The sequence below is a fragment of the Bufo gargarizans genome, chromosome 1, assembly GCF_014858855.1.
Source record: "Bufo gargarizans isolate SCDJY-AF-19 chromosome 1, ASM1485885v1, whole genome shotgun sequence".
Taxonomy (NCBI): domain Eukaryota; kingdom Metazoa; phylum Chordata; class Amphibia; order Anura; family Bufonidae; genus Bufo; species Bufo gargarizans.
The window spans coordinates 198,764,717-198,792,485 of NC_058080.1; the positions used below are offsets into that span (position 1 = coordinate 198,764,717).

Sequence of the window (27,769 nt, forward strand, 5' to 3'; positions counted from 1 at the left end):
ATTACCATGGACGGTATCCCCTAGCCAAATAACACTGCAAAAACCAATGTTAGACCAATAACTAGTTGATAAGTGTAAGATAATGCACCTGTGGCATTAAAACCCAAAAGCAGAATATAAAATTAGTGATACAGTCCTAACCTTAGTATCTGAGGAAAGGGATTTAGGGGTCATTATTTCAGAAGACTTAAAGGTAGGCAGACAATGTCATAGAGCAGCATTAAATGCTAGCAGAATGCTTGGGTGTATAGGGAGAGACATTAACAGTATAAAGAGGGAGGTGCTCATGCCGCTCTACAGAGCACTAGTGAGACCTCATTTGGAGTATTGTGCTCAGTACTGGAGACCATATCTCCAGAAGGATATTGATACTTTGGAGAGAGTTCAGAGAAGAGCTACTAAACTGGTACATGGATTGCAGGATAAAACTTACCAGGAAAGATTAAAGGACCTTAACATGTATAGCTTGGAAGAAAGACGAGACAGAGGGGATATGATAGAAACTTTTAAATGCATAAAGGGAATCAAAAAGGTAAAAGAGGAGAGAATATTTAAAAGAAGAAAAACTGCTACAAGAGGACATAGTTTTAAATTAGAGGGGCAAAGGTTTAAAAGTAATATCAAGAATGAGTATGAGTACTATTGGGCAAACATGCTCGGCCGAATATTACGTGTGCTCGAGTCAGTGTAATTAATTTAGCCTATATTTCTGAAAAGTTTCTGACAGCCTGCTACACAACCTTCTACATTACAGCCAAGAATGTTAACCACTACATAATAGAGCTACATGGCCAGTTAATTAAAATAAAAATTCAGACTTCTGCAGTATAGGAATAGTTACTAGTAGTATATAACATAAATATAATTTTTTTTCCCCCACAACTGCACTTGCAGTTCTATAGTGTAGTGGTTAACTTTCTGGGCTGTAACATCGAAGGTTGTGAGTTCAAATCCCGTCAAAAATTTATATATTTTATATTTTTTTTGTGTAATGATATATATATATATTCCTTTGGACCCAGCACCTGAGCCAATAGCTGGTGCCGCCAAATCTCCTTTTCTGCTATATATATATATATATATATATATATATACATACACAGTCAGGTCTGTAAATATTGAGACATCGACACAATTCTAACAATTTTGGCTCTATACACCACCACAATGGATTTGAAATGACACAAACAAGATGTGCTTTAACTGCAGACTGTCAGCTTTAATTTGAGGGTATTTGCATCCAAATCAGGTGAACGGTGTAGGAATTACAACAGTTTGCATATGTGCCTCCCACTTGTTAAGGAACCAAAAGTAATGGGACAGAATAATAATCATAAATCAAACTTATACTTTTTAATACTTGGTTGCAAATCCTTTGCAGTCAATTACAGCCTGAAGTCTGGAACGCATAGACATCACCAGACGCTGGGTTTCATCCCTGGTGATGCTCTGCCAGGCCTCTACTGCAACTGTCTTCAGTTCCTGCTTGTTCTTGGGGCATTTTCCCTTCAGTTTTGTCTTCAGCAAGTGAAATGTATGCTCAATCGCATTTAGGTCAGGTGATTGACATGGCCATTGCATAACATTCCACTTCTTTCCCTTAAAAAAACTCTTTGGTTGCTTTTGCAGTATGCTTTGGGTCATTGTCCATCTGCACTGTGAAGAGCCGTCCAATGAGTTCTGAAGCATTTGGCTGAATATGAGCAGATAATATTGCCAGAAACACTTCAGAATTCATCCTGCTGCTTTTGTCAGCAGTCACATCATCAATAAATACAAGAGAACCAGTTCCATTGGCAGCCATATATGCCCACACCATGACACTACCACCACCATGCTTCACTGATGAGGTGGTATGCTTAGTATCATGAGCAGTTCCTTTCATTCTTTATACTCTTCTCTTCCCATCACTCTGGTACAAGTTGATCTTGGTCTCATCTGTCCATAGGATGTTGTTCCAGAACTGTGAAGGCTTTTTTAGATGTTGTTTGGCAAACTCTAATCTGGCCTTCCTGTTTTTGAGGCTCACCAATGGTTTACATCTTGTGGTGAACCCTCTGTATTCACTCTGGTGAAGGCTTCTCTTGATTGTTGACTTTGACACACATACACCTACCTTCTGGAGAGTGTTCTTGATCTGGCCAACTATTGTGAAGGGTGTTTTCTTCACCAGGGAAAGAATTCTTCAGTCATCCACCACAGTTGTTTTTCGTGGTCTTCCAGGTCTCTTGGTGTTGCTGAGCTCACCTTTGGCCACGCCTAAGGTTGTTGCTATCTCTCTGATGTTTTTTTTTTTTTTCAGCCTAATGATGGCTTGCTTCACTGATAGTGCCAACTCTTTGGATCTCATCTTGAGTTGACAGCAACAGATTCCAAATGCAAATATCACACTTGAAATGAACTCTGGACCTTTTATCTGCTCATTGTAATTGGGATAATGAGGGAATAACACAACGGGCCATGGAACAGTTGAGAAGTTAATTGTCCCATTACTTTTGGTCCCTTAACAAGTGGGAGGCACATATGCAAACTATTGTAATTCCTACACCATTCACCTGATTTGGATGTAAATACCCTAAAATTAAAGCTGACAGTCTGCAGTTAAAGCACACCTTGTTTGTTTCATTTCACATCCATTGGGGTGGTGTATAGAGCCAAAAATGTTACAATTGTGTTAATGCCCCAATATTTATGGACTCGACTGCATATAATCATACTTCTGACATATGAATGCATAATATGTTGGAAACTAGTACTGATGTTTTAGCCATAATATACCATATTTTTCGCTTTATAAGACGCACCTGGTTATAAGACACACCTAGGTTTTTGAGGAGGAAAATAAGAAGAAAAATTTGAACCAAAAGGTGTGCTTTTGGTGGATTTTGAACTAATGGTCTGGGAATTACACTGTTATGGGGCTCTGTGGATGACGCACTATTATGGGGGATCTGTGGATGACGCACTGTTATGGGGGATCTGTGGATGACTCACTGTTATGGGGATCTGTGGATGACACACTGTTATGGGGATCTGTGGATGACACACTGTTATGGGGGATCTGTGGATGACACACTGTTATGGGGGATCTGTGGATGACACACTGTTATGGGGGATCTGTGGATGACGCACTGTTATGGGGGATCTGTGGATGACGCACTGTTATGGGGCTCTGTGGATGATGCACTGTTATGGGGGATCTGTGGATGACACACTGTTATGGGGGAAATCTGTGGATGATGCACTGTTATGGTGGGATCTATGAATGATGCACTGTTATGGGGGATGTGTGTTGTGACACATAGGGCAATGAAGGGGGCCAGCATAAGATGCTATATGTGTGGGTGACACACATATAGCATCTTATGCTGGTCCCCCTCATGGCCCTATGTTTTACAGCATTACAGTACTTTATTCTTTAATCCTGAATCAATCGCTCTCCTTTTGATAAACTAGCTGACACTGATATATCGCCGGCCGCTTTGCTGCACAGTGTGGCCGGCGATACATCAGTCACAGTGCTGGGAGGGAGGAGGGGCTGGAGGCAACTCAAAGCGGGGCCTGGTGCAGTCACTGTATTACACCGGGCCCCGCGCACAGAAGTCTCTTTGTATGTAAAATGTTTCATTAATCCTGAATCAATCGCTCTCCTTTTGATAAACTAGCCTAATCGCCTGCATCAGTACTCACTATGAGTGCAGCGTGCAGTCCGGCCGACGTGTGACTGACATCACTCAGTCAGTCACGCTCCTCCCACTTCATTAATGAAGCAGGAGCAGGATGAAGTCATGCGCTGGAGGGACCGCACACTACATTCATAGTGAGTACTGATGCAGGCGATTAGGCTAGTTTATCAAAAGGAGAGCGATTGATTCAGGATTAATGAAAGATTTTACATACAAAGAGACTTCTGTGCGCGGGGCCCGGTGTAATACAGTGACTGCACCGGGCCCCGCTGTGAGTTGCCTCCAGCCCCTTCCTCCCTCCCCGCACTGTAACTGATGTATCGCCGGCCACGCTGTGCAGCATAGTGACCAGCGATATATCAGTGTCAGCCCTGTAAAAAAAAAAAGTCAACCATCATTTTATAAGATGCACTGTCACCCCCCCCCCCCCTCTTTTGGGGGAAAAAAGTGCGTCTTATAAAGCAAAAAATACGGTATTTACATATATTATAAATATATAATAATATATGTAACTATATTATGGCTAAAACGTATATGTTTAAATTAAATTTAGCCTCTATTTCTAAAGGGATTCAAACTCACAACCTTCTACATTACAGCCCAGAATGTTAACCACTACACTATAGAACTGCATGACTAGTTACTTAAAAAAATAAAATAAAAAATATGAGACTTCTGCTGTATAGGAATATTATTACTAGTAAGTGTTCCTATACAGGTGAAACTCGAAAAATTAGAATATCGGGCAAAGTTCATTTATTTCAGAAATGCAACTTAAAAGGTGAAACTAATATATGAGATAGGCTCATTACATGCAAAACGAGATATTTCAAGCCTTTATTTGTTATAATTTGGATGATTATGGCTTACAGTTTATGAAACCCCAAAGTCACAATTTTAAGGTATCCTTTTCTCAGGGGGTATGGATTCATTATCTGACTAGAGTGTGACACTTTGAGCCTAGAATATTGAACCTTTTCACAAAATTCTAATTTTCAGCTGCATTAATGCAATTCCTTTTAATTATTTCCTTTGCATTACTGAAATAATGGACTTTTGCACAATATTTAATTTTTAGAGTTTCATCTGTACAGCAGATTTCTCCTATTTTTAAAATAACTGGTCATGCAGCTCTATAGTGTAGTGGTGAAGTTTTTTGGCTGTAATGTAGAAAGTTGTGAGTTTGAATCCCACCAGAAACTTTTCAGAAATAGAGGCTAAATAAGATTTAAATACACTGGGGTGTCATCTAGCATTGACTCCATATATGGATATAGCTATATATTGAGTAAGAGCAGGGATTAGGAGTCCCTGCTCTTACTCAATATATAGCTATATCCAGGCTGAACTAAAGTCCTGACACCCTCCCCTCTTCAGGTCAGGGGGTGCCTGGTTTAATGCTCGGGTTCTCCCGTTGACTTCCATTGTGCTTGGGTGCTCTGTAGAGGACCCAAGCATTGGGATGTGTTCTACCAGAGCACGCGAGCGCTTTGGTGCTCAACCAACACTAACAAGGAGATATCACCTCTGTGTATAGATAAGACAGGATCCACCATTTACAATTGCTGATTGTCAGAGCTCATCTATTCTTTCCATGTACAATGACCTCTGCCCAGGGCACAGAGCATGTCTAGAAAACTTTTCCATAGGAATCAGTGAATCCCCTCCTGACCATGTGGCTGCCGTAAAGCAATTTTTTTTAATGCTTTGTAAACGCTGTTAAGAACAGCTCAGGCAAGATGGCAGCTCCCACAATAACTTTCAGAAAAATAGAATAAAAACTAAATCTGGAATCAGAAAATAAAAACTGATTAGAAAAAAAAGGAGATGTGTTGCTATTAGGGATGAGCGAACTCGAACTGTATAGTTCGGGTTCGTACCGAATTTTGCGGTGTCCGTGACACGGACCCGAACCCGGACATTTTCGTAAAAGTCCGGGTTCGGGTTCGGTGTTCGTCGCTTTCTTGGCGCTTTTGTGACGCTTTCTTGGCGCTTTTTGAAAGGCTGCAAAGCAGCCAATCAACAAGCGTCATACTACTTGCCCCAAGAGGCCGTCACAGCCATGCCTACTATTGGCATGGCTGTGATTGGCCAGAGCACCATGTGACCCAGCCTCTATTTAAGCTGGAGTCACATAGCGCCGCCCGTCACTCTGCTCTGATTAGCGTAGGGAGAGGTTGCGGATGCGACAGTAGGGCGAGATTAGGCAGATTAACTCCTCCAAAGGACTTCACTTGATTAATCGATCGATCTGCAGCTGTGCATCATTGAGCTGCTGAAATTCAAATGCTCACTCACTGTTTTTAGGCTGCCCAGACCGTTTGTCAGTCACTTTTTTCTGGGGTGATCGGCGGCCATTTTGTGTCTTGTGCGGTGCTGCGACCAAGTGCATCCAAGCTGCGACCAAGTGCATTTAACCCTCAATGGTGTGGTTGTTTTTTGGCTAAAGCCTACATCAGGGTGAAGCTGTCACACCAAGTGCATTTAACCAGCAATAGTCTGTTCATTTTTTTGGCCATATACTAAATCAGGGGCAAGCTGCGCCTGTCACCAAGTGCATTTAACCCTCAATGGTGTGGTTGTTTTTTGGCTAAAGCCTACATCAGGGTGAAGCTGTCACACCAAGTGCATTTAACCAGCAATAGTCTGTTCATTTTTTGGCCATATACTACATCAGGGGCAAGCTGCGCCCAACACCAAGTGCATTTAACCCTCAGTAGTGTGGTGCGTCAAGCTGTGACACCAAGTGCATTTAACCAGCAATAGTCTGTTCATTTTTTGGCCATATACTAAATCAGGGGCAAGCTGCGCCCGTCACCAAGTGCATTTAACCAGCAATAGTGTGGTTATTTTTTGGCCATATCCCAGTCTAATTCTGTCACTAAATCCATACCGGTCACCCAGCGCCTAAATACTAGGCCTCAAATTTATATCCCGCTAAATCTCTCGTTACCGCTGTCCTGTTGTGGCTGGGAAAGTTATTTAGTGTCCGTCAAAGCACATTTTTTGTTCTGGGTTGAAGTACAATTCCCAATTTAGCAATTTCATAATTTAGTGGTTCCTGCTATATCAGAGCTATTTGAAATCTATCCCTAAAAGGGTATATAATATTCAAGGTGCACATTGGGTCATTCAGAATAACTTCACACACACCCGCTACTGTGTATTTCCAAGTCTAATTCTGTCACTAAACCCATACCTGTCACCCAGCGCCTAAATACTAGGCCTCAAATTTATATCCTGCTAAATCTCTCGTTACCGCTGTCCTGTTGTGGCTGGGAAAGTTATTTAGTGTCCGTCAAAGCACATTTTTTGTTCTGGGTTGAAATACAATTCCCAATTTAGCAATTTCATAATTTAGTGGTTCCTGCTATATCAGAGCTATTTGAAATCTATCCCTAAAAGGGTATATAATATTCAAGGTGCACATTGGGTCATTCAGAATAACTTCACACACACCCGCTACTGTGTATTTCCAAGTCTAATTCTGTCACTAAACCCATACCTGTCACCCAGCGCCTAAATACTAGGCCTCAAATTTATATCCTGCTAAATCTCTCGTTACCGCTGTCCTGTTGTGGCTGGGAAAGTTATTTAGTGTCCGTCAAAGCACATTTTTTGTTCTGGGTTGAAATACAATTCCCAATTTAGCAATTTCATAATTTAGTGGTTTCTGCTATATCAGAGCTATTTGAAATCTATCCCTAAAAGGGTATATAATATTCAAGGTGCACATTGGGTCATTCAGAATAACTTCACACACACCCGCTACTGTGTATTTCTAAGTCTAATTCTGTCACTAAACCCATACCTGTCACCCAGCGCCTAAATACTAGGCCTCAAATTTATATCCTGCTAAATCTCTCGTTAACGCTGTCCTGTTGTGGCTGGGAAAGTTATTTAGTGTCCGTCAAAGCACATTTTTTGTTCTGGGTTTAAATACAATTCCCAATTTAACAATTTCATAATTTAGTGGTTTCTGCTATATCAGAGCTATTTGAAATCTATCCCTAAAAGGGTATATAATATTCAAGGTGCACATTGGGTCATTCAGAATAACTTCACACACACCCGCTACTGTGTATTTCCAAGTCTAATTCTGTCACTAAACCCATACCTGTCACCCAGCGCCTAAATACTAGGCCTCAAATTTATACCCTGCTAAATCTCTCGTTACCGCTGTCCTGTTGTGGCTGGGAAAGTTATTTAGTGTCCGTCAAAGCACATTTTTTGTTCTGGGTTGAAATACAATTCCCAATTTAGCAATTTCATAATTTAGTGGTTTCTGCTATATCAGAGCTATTTGAAATCTATCCCTAAAAGGGTATATAATATTCAAGGTGCACATTGGGTCATTCAGAATAACTTCACACACACCCGCTACTTTGTATTTCTAAGTCTAATTCTGTCACTAAACCCATACCTGTCACCCAGCGCCTAAATACTAGGCCTCAAATTTATATCCTGCTAAATCTCTCGTTAACGCTGTCCTGTTGTGGCTGGGAAAGTTATTTAGTGTCCGTCAAAGCACATTTTTTGTTCTGGGTTTAAATACAATTCCCAATTTAACAATTTCATAATTTAGTGGTTTCTGCTATATCAGAGCTATTTGAAATCTATCCCTAAAAGGGTATATAATATTCAAGGTGCACATTGGGTCATTCAGAATAACTTCACACACACCCGCTACTGTGTATTTCCAAGTCTAATTCTGTCACTAAACCCATACCTGTCACCCAGCGCCTAAATACTAGGCCTCAAATTTATATCCTGCTAAATCTCTCGTTAACGCTGTCCTGTTGTGGCTGGGAAAGTTATTTAGTGTCCGTCAAAGCACATTTTTTGTTCTGGGTTGAAATACAATTCCCAATTTAGCAATTTCATAATTTAGTGGTTTCTGCTATATCAGAGCTATTTGAAATCTATCCCTAAAAGGGTATATAATATTCAAGGTGCACATTGGGTCATTCAGAATAACTTCACACACACCCGCTACTTTGTATTTCTAAGTCTAATTCTGTCACTAAACCCATACCTGTCACCCAGCGCCTAAATACTAGGCCTCAAATTTATATCCTGCTAAATCTCTCGTTAACGCTGTCCTGTTGTGGCTGGGAAAGTTATTTAGTGTCCGTCAAAGCACATTTTTTGTTCTGGGTTTAAATACAATTCCCAATTTAACAATTTCATAATTTAGTGGTTTCTGCTATATCAGAGCTATTTGAAATCTATCCCTAAAAGGGTATATAATATTCAAGGTGCACATTGGGTCATTCAGAATAACTTCACACACACCCGCTACTGTGTATTTCCAAGTCTAATTCTGTCACTAAACCCATACCTGTCACCCAGCGCCTAAATACTAGGCCTCAAATTTATATCCTGCTAAATCTCTCGTTAACGCTGTCCTGTTGTGGCTGGGAAAGTTATTTAGTGTCCGTCAAAGCACATTTTTTGTTCTGGGTTGAAATACAATTCCCAATTTAGCAATTTCATAATTTAGTGGTTTCTGCTATATCAGAGCTATTTGAAATCTATCCCTAAAAGGGTATATAATATTCAAGGTGCACATTGGGTCATTCAGAATAACTTCACACACACCCGCTACTGTGTATTTCTAAGTCTAATTCTGTCACTAAACCCATACCTGTCACCCAGCGCCTAAATACTAGGCCTCAAATTTATATCCTGCTAAATCTCTCGTTAACGCTGTCCTGTTGTGGCTGGGAAAGTTATTTAGTGTCCGTCAAAGCACATTTTTTGTTCTGGGTTTAAATACAATTCCCAATTTAACAATTTCATAATTTAGTGGTTTCTGCTATATCAGAGCTATTTGAAATCTATCCCTAAAAGGGTATATAATATTCAAGGTGCACATTGGGTCATTCAGAATAACTTCACACACACCCGCTACTGTGTATTTCCAAGTCTAATTCTGTCACTAAACCCATACCTGTCACCCAGCGCCTAAATACTAGGCCTCAAATTTATATCCTGCTAAATCTCTCGTTAACGCTGTCCTGTTGTGGCTGGGAAAGTTATTTAGTGTCCGTCAAAGCACATTTTTTGTTCTGGGTTGAAATACAATTCCCAATTTAGCAATTTCATAATTTAGTGGTTTCTGCTATATCAGAGCTATTTGAAATCTATCCCTAAAAGGGTATATAATATTCAAGGTGCACATTGGGTCATTCAGAATAACTTCACACACACCCGCTACTGTGTATTTCTAAGTCTAATTCTGTCACTAAACCCATACCTGTCACCCAGCGCCTAAATACTAGGCCTCAAATTTATATCCTGCTAAATCTCTCGTTAACGCTGTCCTGTTGTGGCTGGGAAAGTTATTTAGTGTCCGTCAAAGCACATTTTTTGTTCTGGGTTTAAATACAATTCCCAATTTAACAATTTCATAATTTAGTGGTTTCTGCTATATCAGAGCTATTTGAAATCTATCCCTAAAAGGGTATATAATATTCAAGGTGCACATTGGGTCATTCAGAATAACTTCACACACACCCGCTACTGTGTATTTCCAAGTCTAATTCTGTCACTAAACCCATACCTGTCACCCAGCGCCTAAATACTAGGCCTCAAATTTATATCCTGCTAAATCTCTCGTTAACGCTGTCCTGTTGTGGCTGGGAAAGTTATTTAGTGTCCGTCAAAGCACATTTTTTGTTCTGGGTTGAAATACAATTCCCAATTTAGCAATTTCATAATTTAGTGGTTTCTGCTATATCAGAGCTATTTGAAATCTATCCCTAAAAGGGTATATAATATTCAAGGTGCACATTGGGTCATTCAGAATAACTTCACACACACCCGCTACTGTGTATTTCTAAGTCTAATTCTGTCACTAAACCCATACCTGTCACCCAGCGCCTAAATACTAGGCCTCAAATTTATATCCTGCTAAATCTCTCGTTAACGCTGTCCTGTTGTGGCTGGGAAAGTTATTTAGTGTCCGTCAAAGCACATTTTTTGTTCTGGGTTTAAATACAATTCCCAATTTAACAATTTCATAATTTAGTGGTTTCTGCTATATCAGAGCTATTTGAAATCTATCCCTAAAAGGGTATATAATATTCAAGGTGCACATTGGGTCATTCAGAATAACTTCACACACACCCGCTACTGTGTATTTCCAAGTCTAATTCTGTCACTAAACCCATACCTGTCACCCAGCGCCTAAATACTAGGCCTCAAATTTATATCCTGCTAAATCTCTCGTTAACGCTGTCCTGTTGTGGCTGGGAAAGTTATTTAGTGTCCGTCAAAGCACATTTTTTGTTCTGGGTTTAAATACAATTCCCAATTTAACAATTTCATAATTTAGTGGTTTCTGCTATATCAGAGCTATTTGAAATCTATCCCTAAAAGGGTATATAATATTCAAGGTGCACATTGGGTCATTCAGAATAACTTCACACACACACGCTTCTGTGCATTTCCAAGTCTAATTCTGTCACTAAATCCATACCGGTCACCCAGCGCCTAAATACTAGGCCTCAAATTTATATCCCGCTGAATTTGAATACAATACATTGGGCCAAATAATATATTTGTTGTTGTGGTGAACCATAACAATGAGAAAAACATCTAGTAAGGGACGCGGACGTGGACATGGTCGTGGTGGTGTTAGTGGACCCACTGGTGCTGGGAGAGGACGTGGCCGTTCTGCCACATCCACACGTCCTAGTGTACCAACTACCTCAGGTCCCAGTAGCCGCCAGAATTTACAGCGATATATGGTGGGGCCCAATGCCGTTCTAAGGATGGTAAGGCCTGAGCAGGTACAGGCATTAGTCAATTGGGTGGCCGACAGTGGATCCAGCACGTTCACATTATCTCCCACCCAGTCTTCTGCAGAAAGCGCACAGATGGCGCCTGAAAACCAACCCCATCAGTCTGTCACATCACCCCCATGCATACCAGGGAAACTGTCTCAGCCTCAAGTTATGCAGCAGTCTCTTATGCTGTTTGAAGACTCCGCTGGCAGGGTTTCCCAAGGGCATCCACCTAGCCCTTCCCCAGCGGTGAAAGACATAGAATGCACTGACGCACAACCACTTATGTTTCCTGATGATGAGGACATGGGAATACCACCTCAGCATGTCTCTGATGATGACGAAACACAGGTGCCAACTGCTGCGTCTTTCTGCAGTGTGCAGACTGAACAGGAGGTCAGGGATCAAGACTGGGTGGAAGACGATGCAGGGGACGATGAGGTCCTAGACCCCACATGGAATGAAGGTCGTGCCACTGACTTTCACAGTTCGGAGGAAGAGGCAGTGGTGAGACCGAGCCAACAGCGTAGCAAAAGAGGGAGCAGTGGGCAAAAGCAGAACACCCGCCGCCAAGAGACTACGCCTGCTACTGACCGCCGCCATCTGGGACCGAGCACCCCAAAGGCAGCTTCAAGGAGTTCCCTGGCATGGCACTTCTTCAAACAATGTGCTGACGACAAGACCCGAGTGGTTTGCACGCTGTGCCATCAGAGCCTGAAGCGAGGCATTAACGTTCTGAACCTGAGCACAACCTGCATGACCAGGCACCTGCATGCAAAGCATGAACTGCAGTGGAGTAAACACCTTAAAACCAAGGAAGTGACTCAGGCTCCCCCTGCTACCTCTTCTGCTGCTGCCGCCTCGGCCTATTCTGCTGCTGCCGCCTCGGCCTCTTCCTCCGCCTCTGGAGGAACGTTGGCACCTGCCGCCCAGCAAACAGGGGATGTACCACCAACACCACCACCACCACCTCCGTCACCAAGCGTCTCAACCATGTCACACGCCAGCGTTCAGCTCTCCATCTCACAAACATTTGATAGAAAGCGTAAATTCCCACCTAGCCACCCTCGATCCCTGGCCCTGAATGCCAGCATTTCTAAACTACTGGCCTATGAAATGCTGTCATTTAGGCTGGTGGACACAGACAGCTTCAAACAGCTCATGTCGCTTGCTGTCCCACAGTATGTTGTTCCCAGCCGGCACTACTTCTCCAAGAGAGCCGTGCCTTCCCTGCACAACCAAGTATCCGATAAAATCAAGTGTGCACTGCGCAACGCCATCTGTAGCAAGGTCCACCTAACCACAGATACGTGGACCAGTAAGCACGGCCAGGGACGCTATATCTCCCTAACTGCACACTGGGTAAATGTAGTGGCAGCTGGGTCCCAGGCGGAGAGCTGTTTGGCGCACGTCCTTCCGCCGCCAAGGATCGCAGGGCAACATTCTTTGCCTCCTGTTGCCACCTCCTCCTTCTCGGCTTCCTCCTCCTCTTCTTCCACCTGCTCATCCAGTCAGCCACACACCTTCACCACCAACTTCAGCACAGCCCGGGGTAAACGTCAGCAGGCCATTCTGAAACTCATATGTTTGGGGGACAGGCCCCACACCGCACAGGAGTTGTGGCGGGGTATTGAACAACAGACCGACGAGTGGTTGCTGCCGGTGAGCCTCAAGCCCGGCCTGGTGGTGTGTGATAATGGGCGAAATCTCGTTGCAGCTCTGGGACTAGCCAATTTGACGCACATCCCTTGCTTGGCGCATGTGCTGAATTTGGTGGTGCAGAAGTTCATTCACAACTACCCCGACATGTCAGAGCTGCTGCATAAAGTGCGGGCCGTCTGTTCGCGCTTCCGGCGTTCACATCCTGCTGCTGCTCGCCTGTCTGCGCTACAGCGTAACTTCGGCCTTCCCGCTCACCGCCTCATATGCGACGTGCCCACCAGGTGGAACTCCACCTTGCACATGCTGGACAGACTGTGCGAGCAGCAGCAGGCCATAGTGGAGTTTCAGCTGCAGCACGCACGGGTCAGTCGCACTACAGAACAGCACCACTTCACCACCAATGACTGGGCCTCCATGCGAGACCTGTGTGCCCTGTTGCGCTGTTTCGAGTACTCCACCAACATGGCCAGTGGCGATGACACCGTTATCAGCGTTACAATACCACTTCTATGTCTCCTTGAGAAAACACTTAGGGCGATGATGGAAGAGGAGGTGGCCCAGGAGGAGGAGGAGGAGGAAGAGGGGTCATTTTTAGCACTTTCAGGCCAGTCTCTTCGAAGTGACTCAGAGGGAGGTTTTTGGCAACAGCAGAGGCCAGGTACAAATGTGGCCAGCCAGGGCCCACTACTGGAGGACGAGGAGGACGAGGATGAGGAGGAGGTGGAGGAGGATGAGGATGAAGCATGGTCACAGCGGGGTGGCACCCAACGCAGCTCGGGTCCATCACTGGTGCGTGGCTGGGGGGAAAGGCAGGACGATGACGATACGCCTCCCACAGAGGACAGCTTGTCCTTACCCCTGGGCAGCCTGGCACACATGAGCGACTACATGCTGCAGTGCCTGCGCAACGACAGCAGAGTTGCCCACATTTTAACCTGTGCGGACTACTGGGTTGCCACCCTGCTGGATCCACGCTACAAAGACAATGTGCCCACCTTACTTCCTGCACTGGAGCGTGATAGGAAGATGCGCGAGTACAAGCGCACGTTGGTAGACGCGCTACTGAGAGCATTCCCAAATGTCACAGGGGAACAAGTGGAAGCCCAAGGCCAAGGCAGAGGAGGAGCAAGAGGTCGCCAAGGCAGCTGTGTCACGGCCAGCTCCTCTGAGGGCAGGGTTAGCATGGCAGAGATGTGGAAAACTTTTGTCAACACGCCACAGCTAACTGCACCACCACCTGATACGCAACGTGTTAGCAGGAGGCAACATTTCACTAACATGGTGGAACAGTACGTGTGCACACCCCTCCACGTACTGACTGATGGTTCGGCCCTATTCAACTTCTGGGTCTCTAAATTGTCCACGTGGCCAGAGCTAGCCTTTTATGCCTTGGAGGTGCTGGCCTGCCCGGCAGCCAGCGTTTTGTCTGAACGTGTATTCAGCACGGCAGGGGGCGTCATTACAGACAAACGCAGCCGCCTGTCTACAGCCAATGTGGACAAGCTGACGTTCATAAAAATGAACCAGGCATGGATCCCACAGGACCTGTCGGTCCCTTGTCCAGATTAGACATTAACTACCTCCCCATAACCATATATTATTGGACTCCAGGGCACTTCCTCATTCAATCCTATTTTTATTTTCATTTTACCATTATATTGCGAGGCTACCCAAAGTTGAATGAACCTCTCCTCTGCCTGTGTGCTAGGCCTAAATATATGCCAATGGACTGTTGCAGTGGTGGCTGACATGAAGCCTGATTCTCTGCTATGACATGCAGACTAATTCTCTGCTGACATGAAGCCAGATTGTCTGTTACGGGACCTCTCTCCTCTGCCTGGGTGCTGGGCCTAAATATATGCCAATGGACTGTTGCAGTGGTGGGTGACGTGAAGCCTCATTCTCTGCTATGACATGCAGACTGATTCTCTGCTGACATGAAGCCAGATTGTCTGTTACGGGACCTCTCTGCTCTGCCTGTGTGCTAGGCCTAAATATATGCCAATGGACTGTTGCAGTGGTGGGTGACGTGAAGCCTCATTCTCTGCTATGACATGCAGACTGATTCTCTGCTGACATGAAGCCAGATCGTCTGTTACGGGACCTCTCTGCTCTGCCTGTGTGCTAGGCCTAAATATATGCCAATGGACTGTTGCAGTGGTGGGTGACGTGAAGCCTCATTCTCTGCTATGACATGCAGACTGATTCTCTGCTGACATGAAGCCAGATTGTCTGTTACGGGACCTCTCTGCTCTGCCTGTGTGCTAGGCCTAAATATATGCCAATGGACTGTTGCAGTGGTGGGTGACGTGAAGCCTCATTCTCTGCTATGACATGCAGACTGATTCTCTGCTGTCATGAAGCCAGATTGTCTGTTACGGGACCTCTCTGCTCTGCCTGTGTGCTAGGCCTAAATATATGCCAATGGACTGTTGCAGTGGTGGGTGACGTGAAGCCTCATTCTCTGCTATGACATGCAGACTGATTCTCTGCTGACATGAAGCCAGATTGTCTGTTACGGGACCTCTCTGCTCTGCCTGTGTGCTAGGCCTAAATATATGCCAATGGACTGTTGCAGTGGTGGGTGACGTGAAGCCTCATTCTCTGCTATGACATGCAGACTGATTCTCTGCTGTCATGAAGCCAGATTGTCTGTTACGGGACCTCTCTGCTCTGCCTGTGTGCTAGGCCTAAATATATGCCAATGGACTGTTGCAGTGGTGGGTGACGTGAAGCCTCATTCTCTGCTATGACATGCAGACTGATTCTCTGCTGACATGAAGCCAGATTGTCTGTTACGGGACCTCTCTCCTCTGCCTGTGTGCTAGGCCTAAATATATGCCAATGGACTGTTGCAGTGGTGGCTGACGTGAAGCCTCATTCTCTGCTATGACATGCAGACTAATTCTCTGCTGACATGAAGCCAGATTGTCTGTTACGGGACCTCTCTCCTCTGCCTGGGTGCTGGGCCTAAATTTATGACAATGGACTGTTGCAGTGGTGGCTGACGTGAAGCCTGATTCTCTGCTATGACATGCAGACTGATTCTCTGCTGACATGAAGCCAGATCCTCTGTTACGGGACCTCTCTCCTCTGCCTGGGTGCTGGGCCTAAATTTATGACAATGGACTGTTGCAGTGGTGGCTGACGTGAAGCCTGATTCTCTGCTATGACATGCAGACTGATTCTCTGCTGACATGAAGCCAGATCCTCTGTTACGGGACCTCTCTCCTCTGCCTGGGTGCTGGGCCTAAATTTATGAAAATGGACTCTTACAGTGGTGGGTGACGTGAAGCCTGATTCTCTGCTATGACATGAAGACTGATTCTCTGCTGACATGAAGCCAGATTGTCTGTTACGGGACCTCTCTCCTCTGCCTGGGTGCCGGGGCCTAAATATCTGAGAATGGACTGTTCCAGTGGTGGGTGACGGGAAGCCAGATTCTCTGCTATGGAACCTCTCTCCAATTGATTTTGGTTAATTTTTATTTATTTAATTTTTATTTAATTAATTTCCCTATCCACATTTGTTTGCAGGGGATTTACCTACATGTTGCTGCCTTTTGCAGCCCTCTAGCCCTTTCCTGGGCTGTTTTACAGCCGTTTTAGTGCCGAAAAGTTCGGGTCCCCATTGACTTCAATGGGGTTCGGGTTCGGGACGAAGTTCGGATCGGGTTCGGATCCCGAACCCGAACATTTCCGGGATGTTCGGCCGAACTTCTCGAACCCGAACATCCAGGTGTTCGCTCAACTCTAGTTGCTATACATTTTTGATGCCAGATTTCTTTCCACACAGGATTTCACCATTCATAATAGGTGATAGTTGCACTCTTCCCTTGACACAGGTCACAAGGTATATCTAGAAAACTCTCCCATAGACATCAAAGAACATCTCGTGTGTATTTTGCCTGTGGTCCATATTTGGGCCTTATGTACAGAAAATTAGAAAAAGGAAGATATCAGATTGTTATACATCACTCTTAATGTTTATTAAGAAAGAAAATCGATGAAGGCACTTTAAATGATGCAAGTAATAAAACCCTCATTTCTACAAGATGCCCAAAGCATTTGCACTCGAATACCTATAGGATCATCTCTATAACAAAATATTAATATATATATATAAATATTTACTGTAGCAAGATATATAGAAGGCCATGTACTTATGCTGGTCCCGTTAGGTAATATGTGTATTGCATCTCGTGTCTATTTTTGCACAGTCTATTTTCACATTTGATAACAAAGATAGGCAAAATGCAAAGTAATAATAAAAAAAAATTGTAATAACAATAATTCAGTATGATGGAAGAAACAATTGAGCTCATATTTTACTTCACAACAAAGATCATGAAATTCAGTAAATGTTTGCAAAGACAACATCATACCACCTAGGATTGTGTAGGACAAGGGTTAGCACTCCATCTCCTCTCCAGGAGTGCTTTTATGGAGCAATGGAATTTATATTCAGCTTTGCTTCAAGTGTTAAAAAATAACAAGTGTGATCTACATTACAGCGCTGTCAAATCCAGAGTGACAATCATATAACCATTTAATAATCTGCTTCATATATAAGAAATAATTCATGCATTCCTTGAGGATGGATTAAGGCACATCTGAAGTACATGCTATCAGGAGACAAGCTAAGCCTATTGAGTGTGCAGCGTACGCACATATACCCATAAGTCTACCTTGAAATGAGAAAATCTGTGGATTAGACTTTTTCTGTAGTTTTAAAACAGTTTAGAAAAATGACAGTGTTGGTTCTCCAAATTGTTATAGTTTTGACCTTGAGTTGTCAAAGGCACAAGTGTTTTGTTGAAAGCAAACAACATTTGAAACAGCTGCACTGCCTTACATATTGGGCTACTTTCACACCTGCGTTCGGTGCGGACCCGTCTTGTATCTGCACAGACAGATCCGCACCAATAATGCAAATGCTTGTATCTGTTCATAACTGATCGGTTTGCATTATTCATTAAAACAAAAACGGATCCGTCTTGACTAACATTGAAAGTCAATGGGGGACGGATCTGTTTTCAATTGCACCATATTGCGTCAGTGAAAACGGATCTGTCCCCATTAACTTACATTGTACGTCAGGACGGGTCCGTTTGGCTCTGCATTGTCAGGCGGGCACCAAAACGCTGCAAGCTGCATTTTAGTGTCCGTCTCAAAAGCGGAACGGAGACCAAACGCATGTTATCCATTCAGAATGCATTGGGGCTGAACTGATCAGTTTTGGGCTGCTTGTGAGAACCCTGAACGGACCTCACAAGCGGACTCAGAAACGGCAGTGTGAAAGTAGCCTAATATATAAGCTACAATAAAATTATGTATCTTCTGCATATATACTACAAATATATCATATTTAATATATATCTCCTAATATAAGTCCATGTTGTGAGGATTGCCTTATTTTGTTTGAACAACCAATATCCATTTAACCTCTTCAGGACACCTGCCATACATGTATGGCAGATGTCAGCACTTTAAAGGTGGCGCCCATTCTGGAGCAGATCAGGAGCCGCTGGGTTTCTGCTGTTTCCATTAAAGACACTAAAAAGGACCTTTCATCAGGGCGGTCCCTACTGATGCCATATTTTTGTTTTTCAAACCCTCCCCCACCCCGTTCGTCCGCTGTGGTCCCCCGTTATTTTGGCGCGCTGTATTGTAATGAGCTGTAACTTCGCAACGGGGTGGAGATACAGTCTTCTGCTGTGGGTGTCTCCTTCTCCCTGGCTGTGAGCGCGATCCAATCAGAGCAGACCGCTCACAGCCAGGGATAAGGAATCTTGCGAAGTTACAGCTCATTACAATACAGCGCACTAAAATATCGGGGGACCACAGCAGACGAACAGTGGGGGGGTTGAAAAAAAAACACCCATGGCATCAGTGGGGTCTGCCCTACAAGGTAACAGCATAATTAGCCTATGCCAAAACTGATGAAAGGTCCTCTTAAAGTCTATGATTGTCGATAATGCCAATCGCAGACATTTACGCTTAGTTCACACCTGAGCGTTTTACAGCAGGTTCATTGAATGCCTCTGTGGTTAATCACACAAACGCGGGTACTACGCGCGTTTCCAAAATACAAAAACACCCCAAAATACACCTCAAAAACGCCTGATAAAAATGCCTATAAAAAGCGCTTATTGAATACGCTCAGGTGTGAACCCAGCCTTAGCGTCTCAGATGCTGTGATCAATTATGACCAAGTCATTTGTTAATAAAAAAGCCAATAAAAATAATGTAAATATCATTAGCACTGCCACATCCCCAAATTCCCTATTAAAATATAAATGTATTTATCCCATACGGTGAATACAATAACAGGAAAAAATCTAAATGGGCAATTCTTTTTTTTTTCCCTTGAACTGTGGCAGATTTTTTCTTCCAATTCCACCGCCTTTGAATTTTTTTTTACAGCTTCCCACTAGTGATGAGCGTTATAGGCAATATTAGAATTTATGATATTTTGCTAATTTTTAGCTGAATATTCTCCATAAATTCACAAATTTGAGATTGCAAAAATCGCCAATGTAATATGCATGTATTATGTGCACAATTTTATTACCTATAACAAACAATCACACAAAGGCTATATGCCAAAATCCGGGTATGTGCAAGCCAACAACCTATCCATGAGACGGGTCCAGTCAGCATACCTTACAATGGCAGCCTTGTGCACTATGAGACATTCAAAACTAGCTCTCTATCCACACAGACTTGAGAGCCAGTGAGCCTCAAAGTTGCTTGACTTTTGTTGGATGGCTTTGGGGACCTGTGCACCTAGATCATTATCATTAGGGTGACAAAAATGGTCATTTTTTATTTTTTGGGGGGATGCCAGCTCTCTTCTCTCACTGCTTAGGAGGGCTGCATGAAAATGTTTAGTTTTCTAATCGTCCTAACATTTATATTCAATAACCTTTCTATTCTGTTTTGTCATGTAAACTCACATAAACATGGGCATATGGAAAAGACATGCAAATTAGCAGAATCTGCCCTGTTTGTCGGCGGAAACACTATTTGCATGTCTTTCCCATATGCCTATGTTTATGCAATCAGAGGATATGTCTGCACCTTGACTTGTCTGATTTAGCAAATACTCATATTTCCTTATAAAATAACAATATGGGAGTATCTTTTCTTGTCATTCCACTGCTATGCTTCCTGTAAATACCGGTATATGGATTACTTGACAACTGAGTGTTAAGCTACATTTACATGGTGTAATGAGCAGCAGATTGTCGCGAAGGAAGCATTCCTCCCCAACAGTGTGCTGCTCATTCAGTGGGGGAGAAACACTGGATTTACACTGTTTACGCTATTGCTATCCCTCATCCTCATACAGAATCATTGTTTCTGGGCAGCAGATCCCAGTTTAGACAGCAGGACCTACTGTCCAGAAACAATACTTTAGGTGTCTGCACAAATGACAAGATCACCTGATTAACAAACGTTTCACTTGTTCACTTGATCAGGTGATTGATGGCAACTTTACAGGGGCAGATTGATGGGAACAAGCATTCGTTCCCGATAATCAGAGAATCTGTACCTGTATATCCTCCTTTAGGGCTCATTCACATGAACGAGACATGTTTTGCGGTCCGCAAATTGTGGATCCGCAAAACATGGATACCGGCCGTGTGTGCTCCGTATATAGTGGAAAGCACATGGCCGGCGCTATATAGAAAATGCCTACTCTTGTCTGCGATTGCGGACAACAATAGGACATGCTCTATATTTTTTGCCCATTTAAATGAATGGGTCTGCACCCATTATGCAAAATTGCAGAATAGATGAGAACTCGTTCATACGGTTGTGTGAATGAGCCCTTACTGTTCCCCTTGCTGATAGTCTCTTTGAGTCTGATCCTATTGATAGTGCTGGAGTACTGTCAGAGTATGTAGAGACATGCCACATTTACTGTACGAGTGGAACAATAAGATCATTATTAATAAATATATTTCCAGAAATGTATCTTTAATCTCTTTAATATCAATCATTCTAGTATCTAGCTCTATCTATCTATCTATCTATCTATCTATCTGCTTCTATCTATCTATCTATCTGCTTCTATCTATCTATCTATCTGCTTCTATCTATCTATCTATCTAATCTATCTATCTCTTATCTATCTACCTGTCTGTCTGTCTATGTCTCCTTCATGGAAGACAAGAATTTTGGACTGTATTTTGTAGATCGGTTAATTTGGGAAAATTCTTCATTTTGAGCTGTCTACAGGTTTCCATATAAGAAATTGCCATGGTTGATCTATCATGAACATGATTCCATAGTGGTGCGGTGCTGAATGAACAGCTGCATGGCTCTGCTGGCCTGTGTACAGATATATATATTGCTTCTCATCTTTCATTGTTATTATAGTATCTGGACAGGTTTTATTTCCAGAGCTGAGTGCTTCTCATCTTCACTACTCTGGGACCAGGAAAGGTCAGGTTTTAAGGCTATCTCTGCCCGAGCACAGACAGGCTAATGCACTAGATTGGATCACTGCTTGCTATTGATCAAATAGATAAAACTTAATGTCTGCCCAGCCTGTGATCCTTCATTAACCTATATGTTACTTTTACAAATTGGCTAACAAACAAATGATGAATATATTACAGGCTATAAATAGTAACGTAAAATCCATCCATAAATGTTCCCCATCTAATATGTGACACAAACATAGCAGTAGGTGATCAACTGACAACAGCTCTGCGACATCAGCTTAATGTATTGGATGAAATCTTGAAGGCAATCATTAGTGGATGGCTTGTCTTTTGACACAAATCATCATGATAGCATCATGTGCAATCTGTGGTCTACAATACGACCACAAGTAATTCTTCTAAGTCCCATAACATGTAATTCCCCAATTTAATATATGCACACAAGCATTTAGTAGCGTTGTAAATACATAGCATTTTTTATAGCTATTGTGTGTTTTTCTGTGTCTTTTTACTAAAATTCTACTATCTGGACTTAAGAACAGACAATAGTTTTCAATTAGACATGTGACCTAAGAAGTAAGCCCCAAAATGAACTGAGACTTGCCAAGGTGCACACATAAAGCATTAAATAGCAAATTCAGCACTGCTACATCTATAAATAAGCTTCCCTTCTAGGTTTAGTTCTATATCTTAAAATGATTGATTCTGAAATACAGTTATAGGAACAATATAGGATTGCATTGATGGTCCATCATAATCATCCTGCTGCCCCTCCTCAGTAGGACTGGAGTATGATGCTACTGGAGTATCGTTATACTCCTTAGTAGTCCTTGAGTATGATGCTAATGAAAACTACGACATCTTGCTTGTTAACTATTTCCTGTTACTAACCACTAGTTACAACAAATTGGAAAAAAATGAACATCAACTTTTCAGCCCCATGAATTGTGAAACACATTGTAAAAGTCTTTAGTTATATCATAATCCACCACAGACTCTATTAGCTTCACATAAAATTGATTTACATTTGGCAAATACTATTTTAATTCCTCTTTTATTCTTCAGAATAAGTGGAATTTGGGGGAATATAAAGTAGATATGTCCTGTTCAAGTGGTGCATTATAGGGGAGGTCTGCTGTACTAGTCCAGATACATGGTGTCCATAAGTTGCCTGGAGAAGGATGGGGGGGAGGGGGGTTGATGAAGCACTCTTCTTAGAACTTTTTGTCCACTGTATTATTTTTTAGCTGATATTAGACAAACTTTGCTATTATTATACTGATATTAGACAAACTTCAGAATATACAAATTTTCCATTTGGGCTAATTTTTGTCCCTATAACATGCTGCTCTTTATCAAGACTATATTGTATGGTGGCAGATATGTCAAATAAGGCATGTCTAGCAGTTAGTGTTCTCTCACCATAAGGTACACTACCCAAAAGTACTCTCTGAGAGCCTTTTTATTTGGCAGCAAGTAAGCACTTTTATGCCATGTTGTAGAAAGACCCAGTGTCAATGAATGTAATGTTTACATAATTTAGTTATCTATTGGTAGCCATAGACAAACAGATTCAGTTTTCCAGAAACAAGGAGAACCTAAGAGGTGAACAGCATGCTTCTAATTAAAAAAAAAAAGAACAGATCTGCCCATATAGGGGGTCATTGATCAAACTGGTGTAAAGTAGAACTGACTTAGCTGCCCATAGCAACCAATCAGATTCATCCTTTTATTTTCCAAAGCCAGTACACTAGTTTGATAAATGACCCCCATAATCTGTAGTGTCTGAACACAGCCTAAGGCCACTATCACACGATAGCATTTTGGTCCATATACTGTTTTAAAAACATGAAAGAGAAAAAAAAGCTGTATTTCCATTCTAGTTTTTTCTATATGTTTTGGACCAGATATGGGTTTTGACTTACAAATACAGATGGAGAAAGCTGATTGAAACACATCTTTAATTTGGCAAGAACAGATTTTTCCAGGCAAGTTCACATTTTGTGTTAATCAGTAAATGATATCCTAAGATAATAACTAAAGGGGAACATGCTGGTTATCAGCCAAGGCTGATTTCTAGATACACATTTTTATAAATGCATGGATGTGGATAATCTTTCTACTAGAGCGTATTGATTCTGTAAAAATAACCTCTTCTTTTGCAGTATCCACTAACAATGGTGATGCTGTTCACTGGGGATATCTACAGCCTCCTGAATTTCCTCAGCTTTGCTAGGTGGCTGTTTATTGGTCTGGTTGTTGTTGGACTCATTTATCTACGATACAAACGACCTGAGATGCATCGCCCTTTCAAGGTACACTCACCTCTGTGTCTGACGGACATTAATCTTGATACGCCGCACAGAAGCCTTCAGTGTCAGGGGTTATTGAAGACGATTGTGTATCACCAACTAATATACAGCTTCTGTATTTGTAACTGCCATAGACAACATGGCTAACCGCTCTTAGGAAACGGCTCTGTAAAGTTTGTTTTTGTATCATAGAGTGTTTGGTTCTGACTTTAAAATAAACTGAATATTTTTTTTATACTTCTTTATAAGTAAGGAGCAGTAGGCTTTATTTATGAATATTTTATATTTTTTTAATGATTTATGCCCGTTGCTGGGTCATAAAATGTTCTAGCGTAAGATGGTTGAAAGTACCATATTAGCATATTCTCTTGTAAGTTTTTGTTGTGGTATGTCCGTGTTTCAAATCGTGCTTTTGAATAATGATACCCTCAGCTAATATTTCAAAAGCATGCCACCTTAGTTTACCAGAAGCCATGCTTATTTATGCTAGAATTATTTTGAATTATATTTACTTGGCTTTAGCTTCCAACTCACACTACACTTTATTTTATGTGCTTTTCGGGCTTGTTAATGGCATGATTTTCATTCTTTTTAGTTGCCTATGACGTGACCATAAAAAAAAAAGCTTATAACATGGTTGAGAGTGGAGATAAAGTAGTATGTGAATACAATTGTCAACATAATTTGAAAGCCTCAAAAGCTCTATTTTTATACAGGCTTGGACTTTCCCACAAGGGAAGAGGTGAATCCCCTGTTGGGCCCCTGAGAAAGGACAGGTTCCTAACCCCCCAACCCTTGCACAAGTGGCACATGGCACAGTATGCAGACTGAACTAGATACAGATAATAACTGTACAACATCTTAACCGCCTGTGTGTCCATGACTCTTTACCTACCCAGTTTATTATTATAAATGCATCGGGTAGTGGAGATAGCTTGTATGTGCACAGATGTGGTGTCCAGAACAAGCTAGACAGCGTGCTACTACAGAAAATAAATGTGTGCTAGTACAGGGATTTGCAAACGGAAGACAGATAATATTTCCATGTAGTTGTACAGTAGTCCCCCCAGAATAAATTTTACTGGTGGGCCTTAGGCACCCCAGTCTGGAAATTTTTTATGGCCTCATGTATTGACAAAGAAGAAAAAGTGGATGGATCATAAATGAGACCCAGTTTGGGAGATTTATCAAACAGGTGTAAAGTAGAACTGGCTTAGTTGCCCAAAACAACCAATCAGATTCCACCTTTCATTTTCCAAAGGAGCTGTCAAAAATGAAAGGTGAAATTTGATTGGTTGCTATGAGCAACTATGCCAGTTTTACTTTACACCAGATTGATAAATCTCCCCTATTATGCCCCATACATAAGTGGTAATATATTTTAATATATGATAAATGGAATTGTGCATATAGAAGGCAATGCACAGGTAATTTTATATTTATATATTTATTATTGCTCTTTCCAGGTGCCAATCTTTATACCAGCATTATTTTCCTTTACCTGTTTGTTTATGGTCACTTTATCACTATACTCAGACCCCATAAACACAGGTATCGGTTTTGCCATTACCTTGACTGGTGTTCCTGCTTACTACCTGTTTGTCATCTGGGACAAGAAGCCAAGATGGTTCCAAAAATTTTCAGGTAAAGTTAATCAAGTTGTAGCATGAATAAGAATTGAACAACAAAGTGCAGCTAATGACACTTATCATTTTCATGTTTTAAAAAAAAGCAACTTAAACCTTTGATGCTTGCAAAATTGCTGAATAAAGGCCATATAATCCTTCCTTACCTTTCCTTGTGGCATAAAATGTTCTAATATGTGTGTGATGAGGAGACCCGTGTGTGGAAACATGATTTTGCAATATTGTATCATAAGAGTAAATGTCTGCAGTACCTGACCTTATTTTCCTACTTTTAAGACATTTATGACCTTATTAGTAGGGATGAGCAAACCCGTGGAAGTTTGGGTTCGCTGGGTTCAGCCCAACCTTAGGTCAAAGTTCGGGTTCTGGACCCGAACTTGACCCGAACTTGAACCCAAACCCAGATCCCATTAAAGTCAATAGGGACCCGAACTTCACTTTATTATTTTCCGTTACTACATGGTTATATTGGAAAATAATATAATTCTTAAAACAGAATGCTAAATAAAATGGCCAGTGAGGGATTAAAGGAACTGTAAAAGGACCACGTGGTGAGTGCTGTGACGCCACCGCAGGTCCTTCTATCTTCATTCAGCAGGTGAAGGTGATGACGTCACTGCACTCTCCAAGCGATCAAATGGATGTGGTGAGTTTTTTTGGTTTTTTTAACCCCTCAATGGCCATTTTATTTAACATTCTGTCTTAAGAATGCTATTATTTTCCGTTATAACCATGTTATAATGGAAAATAATAAAATCAACCGAAAACCTAACCTGAACTTCAGTGAAAAAGTCCTGGTTCGGGTCCGTGTACCCGAACTCCCAAAGTTCGGTATGAACCCGAACTTTGCAGTTCGAGTTCGCTGAATCCTACTTATTATGAGTGTATGTACACATCCATCATTTGGCTTCTATATATACTTTACTATGGGCATTTTTTCACTGATTTATATGGGATCAGTGCCATCTGTATAACTGTGCTATCCAAATCAAAACTTGTAATTTATACATTTAAGTCTCTATGCTATGTATACACATCATACAAATCAGCCATCTTGAGCTCAGAAAGAACAGACATTTTATTGAATCTTTTCCCACAAAACTAACTGCTCAGCTTCTCCTGCTCTAGATAACGCTGCTTGTAGATTACACTGCTTTTAAGTCATCATCGGTATATTTCAGTGTCTTTGCGCTTTTTGTAATGATGCTTTAATTGTTTTTTGTTTATGCAATAACACTCAGGGAAATAAAAAAAGAAAAGTGGCACCTTGTATGAAAGGATTGTAATTATCTGTGTACCCCTTCCTCTAAATAAGTAACCTCCACCTACACATTGAAATGCTTTTCGAACCGCACGCCTACCACTTGAATATGAGACACCGAATGTAGGTTTTTCAGCATGAAAATATATCTCACGTAGGTAGCAACTATAGTGAACCACATTAGTTAATGATCCATTTCCACATTTTAATTTGAGCCCTTTTTTGCTACACTTGTCTTTTTGACTAGTGATACTGTGTATCAGTTCATCAGATATAAAGCAAACATTGAATCTGTACAGTGTCTTGTCTTAGATAAGGATTGAGGTGCTCTTTTTATATGAAGTAATTAAAGAGAGTTGCCTGCAGAATTATATAATAAGGAGAATAGTATCTCAGTGCTGAAGTCTATGTGATGCTACGTGACACTGAATCATACACTGCAAGATAGAACATTGGACCCTGTATCCAGTGTGGTTGTATCAGATTTCCCTTAATGGTTTGGATACATTTCAGGGACACATTCTAGAAGTCACCAGTGCTAGGTTCCTTAAACCATTGGGCTCCATGGCAATGATGGCATTGTCTAATCAGGAGTGTGCTCATCACAATGGCAGACACCATCAATGCCATGAATCCCAATGGATTAAGGAACGTAGCTTAAAACTGGTGACTTTTATTGTAAAATTTTCAGTAGAGTCTACAAGCCATAAATGCTGAAGGGATGTAAAGTCAATCAGTGGCCTACACTAGGTACAAGGATGCCATCCTGCTTTCACTATGAGGGTCATGAGTGTAGAAACAAATCTATAGATAAGTTACTAAAAACCCTGCAGAAACAATTGGAATCCATCACTGGCAGAATAAAACTATACACCTTTATTTAAAGGGATTCTGTCACCAGTTTTTGACCCCCACATTCAAAAATATAGTTATGTGCATGGTGCCCTTGTGATTCCT

At 41.9% G+C, this 27,769-nt stretch overlaps 1 protein-coding gene across 1 annotated transcript in view; it reads left to right on the plus strand.

Moving 5' to 3' along the window:
• The window catches only part of LOC122925800 (cystine/glutamate transporter-like), an 88,458-nt gene that overhangs the window by 13,925 nt on the left and 46,764 nt on the right, over nucleotides 1–27,769 (plus strand). The window contains exons 5-6 of the mRNA XM_044277160.1: nucleotides 23,759–23,908; nucleotides 25,372–25,549. Of these exons, the coding sequence (XP_044133095.1) occupies nucleotides 23,759–23,908; nucleotides 25,372–25,549 (328 nt within the window). The remainder of the gene's footprint in view (nucleotides 1–23,758; nucleotides 23,909–25,371; nucleotides 25,550–27,769) is intronic.